General features: G+C 24.9%; 1 protein-coding gene across 1 annotated transcript; it reads right to left on the minus strand.

Annotated features, from left to right (window-relative positions):
• Positions 1-1,276: 1,276 nt before the first annotated feature.
• Positions 1,277-3,815, minus strand: LOC110658940 (mavicyanin). Its single transcript, XM_021816739.2, has 2 exons — positions 3,554-3,815; positions 1,277-1,752 (listed from the first exon to the last, which is right to left on the minus strand). The coding sequence occupies exons 1-2, from the start codon at positions 3,726-3,728 to the stop codon at positions 1,394-1,396; spliced, it is 534 nt and encodes a 177-aa protein (XP_021672431.2). The 5' UTR covers positions 3,729-3,815; the 3' UTR covers positions 1,277-1,393.
• Positions 3,816-8,987: the final 5,172 nt, after the last annotated feature.

The raw sequence follows: 8,987 nt of genomic DNA on the forward strand, positions 1-8,987 counted from the left end.
CGATGGAATTGCTTCCTCGCGCAGGTACTGAAGGTAAAACCAGTAGACTGTCGACTGAGATTTTTGGAGCCCAGATCTGCAGAAGTGTTAGAAGAGTTCAAGATTGTCACCTCCTCAGCAATGCATGTAGATAGGGCTCATTTTATACATGTTATGTATATTGTTCATTCCTAGCACATTGTAAATTATTTGTATATCTTGTACAAAATAAACTCATGTAATGAACCTATGAATTATGGAAGCTATTCAAAGTAAGTATTTTAGTATGTGAATTGAATTTGAGTTATAATGAGATTATACTTGTGAATATTGAGATATTGAAAATCTAATGAGATTTCTGAGAAATCTGGATACTGCATTGAGATACATTATGTTTGAAAATTTTTGAGACTATTAAGTTTGAGAAATTGAGTATATATTGAAATTGTCTTTGGCAGGTTCAGAAGAACTGTTAGTCCAAATTACAGCCGACACTTTGTCGGATTATCGTTTAAATTTTTGAAATTTCCAACTTAGTTAGATTTTGATAAAAGTAAAAATAGCCTAAATCTTCAATAAAGTTTTTGAATAAATAAATCAAGGACTGTAATGAAATCAGATAAAATAGAGTGCTCCAGCACACTGAGTGGCATAACTTGCTCGGCTACACTATAGTCGGGTAAGGGGTGTCACATTTGTAGTGCTTGGTAATGCCCTGGCGAGGGCATATGGCAAGACACAGTATTTTATGGTTATTTTATTGATGATTGAGGGAATTCAAGTGAAGGGGAAGAATTGTTATTTTTATAGCTTAAATTTTGGATATATTTTTCATGGACTCAAATTGTGACTCGACTCAAAAGTTTTCGCGCTGCGACCTGACTGGGATAAGAAGTGAGATATGTGATGGTAGTGGAGGGCACGGGCCCGAAGCCTACCACTGATCTGCTTGAGGGTGCGGGGGCAACGCTTCCGCAATGTGAACCAATATAAATATTGTAATATTCTAAAATTTGCAATAAAGTTACGAGATATTCAGAAAACACATTGAGATTAAGGTTTGAAAGTTCTGAGTGATTATTTCTTGCTTTTTTCATCATAGTGGAACTTTTTCTCTTGTCTTGCCTATAGACTTAGACCTTATAATTGAACCACATTAAATTTTATGTTATTATTCTTCTCTTTTCTATATTGTATGATTGTTCGATTTGTGTGTGTCCTTAAATTTGTATGCTTGTTATAACAATATTATCTTTGCTCTCTCTTACACTAAATATTTAGAAATAAAATCTGAAAATACGAAAATTTAAATACTTTAAAAACCATAAGAGAGTTCATGAATATTAACACATGTTCTTAAGAAAAAAAAAAAAAAAAACCACAATAGGCCTAAACCTGGTAAACAAACACGCCCCTAAAAAAGCATATAGAATAGCCAATACCCAGCAACTAATAACACAAAGCGAGCTCTCAGATGGGCCGACCCAGAGGGAGTGGGCCCAGTAGCAAGACCCAAGGCTGCGCTTTCTGATGTGGCGACTTTTGGGGTATCATGTGGTTTATGAGGAGGCATCACCTCCACAGGTAGCTTGAGTCCCTTCTTACAGCTCTCAGAGTTGCTACTCACGAAATAGCGGATCCCTTCCCCTTCCAGCATTATGCTAAATATACCATCCTCGTAAATTTTGATTGGATTGTTGATATTACATGACTCGAATTCCTCCTTAGTCTTGAGCTCAGCTATTCTCCCATGTGCAGCGGAGTATGCGAACCCTACTCCACAATAAAAAAGGTATAACACAATTCATGACATCCATGTGACTCAAGATTATATCAAGGCATATTTCTAGAAAGTAAACATTAAATTAATTAGAAAAAAAAATTATTACTTTTCGAAAGTAAAATACTAAAGGTAAATTCATACTTTTAAATCAAGTAAATTATTTGTAGTTTATCAAAATTAATTATTTAATTTTTATTTTTAAAATATTTTTATATTTTATAAAATTAAATTTTTTAATCCTCATACCAATATTAATCAATTTATTTTAACTTTAAATATTTATACTATTTAGTCTCTATCATTTTAATTATTTATACTACTTAATCTTTTAAATCAAGATTAAAATAAATTGATTTTTTTTATAAAAATCTATAAAAAGGATTGAAGAATTTAATTTTAATTTTACAAATATTTTAATTGAATTTTAAAAAATAATGATTAAATAATTAATTTTAACAACTATAAAGATTTGATAGTGATTATCCGTAAATCAACCAAAAGTTGTAATTAACATTTTTATTTTTTAAGTATTAATTATGTTAATTAAATTGATTCATATACTTTAATCTCGTTACAAAAATAAAATTAATTTAATAATACCAAAAATCATCATTAAAATTATCAAAGTTATTATTTGATCAAAATTAAATTCATTAAAAAAAAACACACACACATATCAAAATGTACACTTTCAGCCATTAAACGTGTAATGAAAATTTAGAAACATACTTCATCAGCTTTTAAATGTTTAATGGAAAGAAAATTTTTTAGGTGAAATTATTTGCATATTAAGCTCCTTTTATTTCAAAAAAAAATAATTTATATATAAAAAATATAAAAATATATTTTTTAATTATTAAATGTAATGTTAAATTAATGATATATTTTTATTTGTATAAATCTTTTCACATTTTTATAAAATTATTAAAATTTAAAAAATAAAAAATAATTTCCTCTAAAAAAATATCAACTTCCCTAAAAATAATTTAATTTTCTCTTTAATTAATAAAATATTTTCTATAAACACATGTTCTTGACTGTTTCCAATGCTTAAAAGATATAAAAAATATTTTCAATAAAATATTTTCTATAAAATAAATGAAACTTAAATTAATAATAATATAATTATAAATAAATATATAATTTATTTTTCATTATTTATATAATTATTAAATATAAATGATATAAAATAATTTAATCTATAAATAACCCAATTTATTAAATCTATCTAAAAATCTCAAGAAAATTTATAAACATACATTTTCAGCCATTAAACGTGTTAAATTGAAATAGAAATTTTCATAAAAACTAATATTTTCGTTTTTGAAAGCTTTGAGAGTAGCCTTACTACCTAACTGTCATCTACGAAAACTAGCTTTATTCTTGCGTTTCTCCTCCTCCTTTATTAAAAAGAAACTTTATTCGTGTGAAAGAAATTGACATTAAAGCATACGGCTTGAGCATAGCTAATTTAATGGCTAAGGCATTGAATTAATATTTTAATATATATTTCTTCTAAACAATTTAACATATAATTGAAAGTATTTATAGTATAAAAGATTTAAAAAATACAAATTTTAACAGTAATAATTAAAATGGAAAAAATAAAATAAAATAATTCCATTTTCGCCTTTATGTTTGGGGAAGCCGACACTACAAGCTAAGTATACGTAAAATGATGTTTAATAACCATAAATTCCTTGTTTATTTAATTTTTCCCAACAACCAAATAAGGTTATAAGCTTCTCGATCTACATATCTTGCAAGAAATTAAAGAAGAAGAAGGCTTACAAATTTTGTCTCCGACCCTGAAAGTTTTGCCGGAGGACCATGAAGCCACATCAGTTGAAGGGTCCCAGCCACGATCCTCTCCAACCACATGGTGCACCTGGGCTCCAACCCATTTCCCACCGAGGCTCATTGAAACTACTAAAACCAAAGCCACCCATGTTTTCGCTGCCGCCATTATCACAGCAGAACAAGAAGCTTTCTTTTCGCCGAGTAGGAAAATAGGCGACAATGAAGCTAAAGAAGAAGGCCTCTCTCTCTGGTGGTTAAGTCTTGTGAGCGTTATTAGCCCCCAAATATAGTGCCTATTCAATTGCTTTTTGGGACCTGTGGGCTCAACAACTTTTCTTGAGGACAAAAATACCCCTAACTACAGTAACACATCAATGATAAAAATAAGTACTCATATTTTCACATAATTTAAAAAATATAATTAAAATAATAAATTTATTTAATCTTTTTATTAAAAATTAAATAATTGATATTATAATTTCCAAAAAATAATTAATATTATTATATTATTCAAAATTATAAATTCTATTTTTCAATACAAATTATTAGAATATGTTCATAAATTAATAAATAAATTATTATTTAAAAAATAGTTAAAAAATAAATTTTTTCTAAGAGACTATGGTGTAATAATAATATCTGCATAAATTTTATAATTATACCGCATATTGCTTTCTCTCTTAACCTTAATTTATTATTAAAAAATTTATCAATTTTAATTTTATTTAATAAAAACCTTTCTAATCTATTATAATAGTTTTTAAGTTATAAAAAAAATAAAATTACATTAAAAATATTAATAATTTTAATAACCATATGAACTTATCATAAAATTATTAGTCATCACAGTAATCTACTACTTAAAAAAAGAAAAATGTATCATTCACAAAAAAAATATAAAAATAATATTTATAAATGTTACATTATAATTTAAAAATATTTTTTAATCTCAAATTTTGAATTTTTTAAATAAAATTAAAATTTAAAATCTTTTAATAATAAAATAAAATTAAAGGATATAAATGAAATAACACAATAAAAAAATTAATTACTAATTATAAAAATTATCCAATAATATTCTTATCTGAATATTAATTATATCGATTTTTATTTACACAATAAAAATGTAACTAAAATCTTACATTAAATTAAACTACAAGAAAAAATATAAAATAATGAATAACTGCAATAAGAATAATTAACAAAATCATTTCAAAGAAAATAATTACTAAAATTTGAAATTAAAGCAATTAATACGAAACGATAGAGAATTTTAGAAATCCAACCATGAGTCAACAACTAACAGCATGCCGGTAGGAAAAAAAAAAAGAAACTAACAGCATGCAGCTTCAAATATATTTTTAAAAGACCAATGAAAAAGTGACACGTAACGATCACAACTACCGTTCCTTTCCTGACAAGATTTCAGTTCGGGAACCTGGCCTTTGTGGCACCATCACCGGAACAGCTGGCTGTCACTTTTAACATTCTCTTGAATCCACCACCTTGCCTGTTCTTTTCCCTCCCAATTTTTTGAGGAATGAACCGACCTGACCTGCTAAAGGAGAGATTATTAATATATTTTATGACCACTCCTGTTAAAGACTTTAAGGCATTGTTTAGATGTGTGGAAAATAGAGGGTAAAGAAAATAAGTGGAGAAAAAAAAAATGATCTTTTTTTTATTTGAAAAAAAAAAGTATAATAAAAGGGAAATAAAAAATAATCCTATTTTTTTTTTCGTTATTTTTTCTTTAATTTCAGAAAAAAATAATAAAAATATGAGAAAAAAGTATATTTATATATTAAAATTATAAAATTATTCTTTTCTATTTTTTTTAAGAAAAAATATAAGATAAAATTATAAATTTATCATAATTTTCTTCCTTCTTTTTAATTTTCTCCATTTCTATCTAAATAAAATCATAAAAAATAATAAAAAAATATTTTTTATTTTTTACTCCTTATTTTCCTTTCTCTCTAAAATTTTTTCTTTTCTAATTTTTTTTTAAAATAATACATAAGATAAATTTATAAATTTATCATATTTTTCTTCTTTCTTTTTATTTTTCTCTATTTTTATTCAAATAAAAACATAAAAAATATATATTTTTTATTTTTCACTCTTTATTTTCCTTTCTCTTTAAAATTTTTCCCAAACAGATTCGTGCACCGCCACATAAAATTAATAAAATGGCATGGCTTGGACGGTAACTGATTTGCGGGTTTGCATTTGCAGTGGCCGTTGGATTAAAATAATTGAATTCAAATCTATATGGTATCACGTTCGGGCCTTATCTAAACCCAGTCCGGGCCATTAAATTAAAAAATTAACCAAAGAATAAACGTTAAATACACCTCCATCACCCTCTTCAGTGTTATCCTTTATAGCTCCATGTATGATATTTTCAGAAGAATCACATTTCTAAATTAATTTTGTCAATCATAAGTTAACATCCCTAATAAATAAAAAAGAACTCCAACCTTTTTCTGAATTTACAATTTGCTCTAATAATTTTAATTTTGATAATTTTAACTGATTTTAACATATTTATAATTTATTATACTTTTATTCCACTAATCAAAATTAAAATTTTAATTTTTAATAATTTCGTTTTTTTTTATTAATCAAGAGCATTATAACGAGGAGGAGAAATGGATAATTGTAAACCTAAATTTGATCACAACTAGACAAAATGAGAATTCTAATTTTGGTTAATTAAATAAAATTGCAACTAATTTATTTAATTTACTTTAAATTTTTAAAATTAAAATAATTAAATTGAATTATAATTAAAAAAATTTAAATTTTTTTATTCGCTCAATAACTTCCTTTTGTCCAATTGTAGAGAAATGTGTATATTTATATATAGAAAAGAATAAAATTACTATTTAATTATATGTCAAATCCAAAATTAGATATCTCTACGCTATGTTGAATTCTCATTAGAGTTGTCGACACATAAATAATGAATGAATGAAAAAAACTACACTTAAATATTTTGTATTATATATCACATTTTTAGCATTAAATGCCCACAAATTTTTTTTGTTGTAATTGAAGACTTGTACTTTTGCGTTGTTAGCAATAAAATCACTAATGTAGACACTGTTGTGGTAAAGAGACTGATGTAGAGTTAAAAACTATTTGACATCAATGCCACATCAGTAATTATACTGTCATTATTTTGTTACTTAATTATAAAAATTTGAAAGGACATATAACGTTCAATTTACTTAATGCAGTTTAAGCATAGAAATTTAATAATAGAAGATAACTGATAATTCGAGACGTGCAATACATTATATATTTTGAATAAAAGTGGAGATTGTTATATTAATAATTCATAATTTTAGTAAGATTTTGAGAAACTTTTTTTTCTAATAAGAGTGGGAAAAATATTCCTAAATAAGATTAAAGATTATTTCTTATATTATTTAGAACTCTAATTAAAATATCATTCTTAAATTGAGTTGAATTTCTAATTAGATTAGAATTAGGAGGACTAATACTATAAATATAAGTTATTCTTAAATTTAGTTGGATTTCTAATTAGATTAGAATTAAGAGGATTAATATTATAAATATAAGTATTATGAAAAGGTTATTTGGCTTTTACTCAAAGAATAAATGACTTTTGCCTAAGAAAGAAGGGATTTTTGCCTATGGAAGGAGAGACTTCAATCTAAGGTAGAGTAAAGATCTATTGATGAGGAGGCTATTGCCCATATAGTTGAATACAACTTTTTTAGTGTATAATATAATTAAAATAGTAAATATATTGTAACAACCTAAAATTTTAAAACATAAAATATTGTAATTTACTATTATCTTAAATTATTTATTGATTTACTATTTTAATTTCTTGTAATATTTTATTATACATTTATGTATTTATTTTTCTATCAAGTAAAGGATAAAATAAACATAGATTTTTATGATTTAAAAAAAATGGTTAACATAATATATTTTATATTAGTATCTATTTATTTAATAAATTGTGTTTTTAGTATTATTAAAGTTTAAAGAGTTTATTATTATTATTATTATTATTATTATTATTATTATTATTATTATTATTATTGCTGTTGTTAAATTGTGTTTTTGGTATTATTAAAGTTTAAAGAGTTTATTATTATTATTTGTTGTTGTTGTTATTGTTTTAATAAATAGTATTTTTGGTATTATTAAAGTTTAAAGAGTTTGTTGTTGTTGTTGTTGTTTTAATAAAAATTTGATCACTTTCACAAGTTTTGATTTGACACCAACCACGCCTTAATCGAAGGTCGGACGAAGAAGATTGTGACACTACTTACCTGTCTATAGTGTAGCCGAGCAAGGCATGTCACATTCGATGCCGGAGCACTCTATCTTATTTTACTTTATCCCTTTAAAAATTTTAAACTCGTTATATTTTAAAATAAATTAAATTCATAGGAGAAACTGACAAAGTTTCCCCTAATTTATTTCCATTTGGTGAGTCTCTATTTACCTGTTTAAAAATCTCATATAAATTTTCAATAAAATAATACATGATCTCATCATCGTCAACTCACATTCAATTCTTGCAACTAAAATTCATGCGTATCCATTCATGCGTAATTCATATATCAAAACTCTTAATTTTTATTAATTTATATGATTTACAAACTAATTACATAAAATTCATAATTTACAAGATATACAAATTAATTACATATGAAAGAGTTAATTTATTAATTTATATCACATACATATTAAATACATTTTCATAACTTACATTACATTATAACATGATAACTATTTATAAAATACAAAATATATTAGTATGATCTATATGGGCTCTATCTACATGCATTGCTGAGGAGGTAACAACCTTGATCACTTTGCAGATCGAAACTCCAAAATCCCAGTGTAATGTCTACTAGGCTTTGTCTTCAGCACCTACGCGAGGAACCAATCCATCGCGCTAAGCATTTCTGCTTAGTGGTGCAATAATACAATAAGGAAATAATATACAAATAAAAATAAAAATAAAGCCAAATTCATGTAATCAAAAATTATTTTGATTTCATATAGAATTTTAATATTAAATATGTTTTTTCATTCTTGACATTCTTTGGAAGCACTTATCTCTTAATTTCATAGCAATAATATATATTATACAAAATTAATTAAAATATTAAAACTTATATTCATAGTATTATAGAATATGCATTTGTAATATTTATTTAAGTTAAATTTATTTTACTCTTTTTATCGCTTTATTTTACATTTTCTTATGTTTTAAATCATTTTATAATAAATAAAATTTTATAGCTAATCTAGTTCATTCCAGGCATCTCTTACTCATTTATTTAATTCCCATTATTTTTAATAAATTTCACTGCCCAAGTAATCTATGACAGACTGACTAAATTGTATAAGTGGGTCCTTGACACTGGAC

This window comes from Hevea brasiliensis, chromosome 5, assembly GCF_030052815.1.
Source record: "Hevea brasiliensis isolate MT/VB/25A 57/8 chromosome 5, ASM3005281v1, whole genome shotgun sequence".
In the NCBI taxonomy this organism is placed as follows: domain Eukaryota; kingdom Viridiplantae; phylum Streptophyta; class Magnoliopsida; order Malpighiales; family Euphorbiaceae; genus Hevea; species Hevea brasiliensis.

Bases quoted from the DNA above. Each gene is read 5' to 3' on its own strand.
- LOC110658940 (XM_021816739.2), bottom strand. From the start codon at position 3,728: ATGGCGGCAGCGAAAACATGGGTGGCTTTGGTTTTAGTAGTTTCAATG. The intron at 1,753-3,553 runs GTAAGCCTTCTT...ATTGTGGAGTAG, and splicing joins CAGGGTCGGAGACAAAATTT to GGTTCGCATACTCCGCTGCA.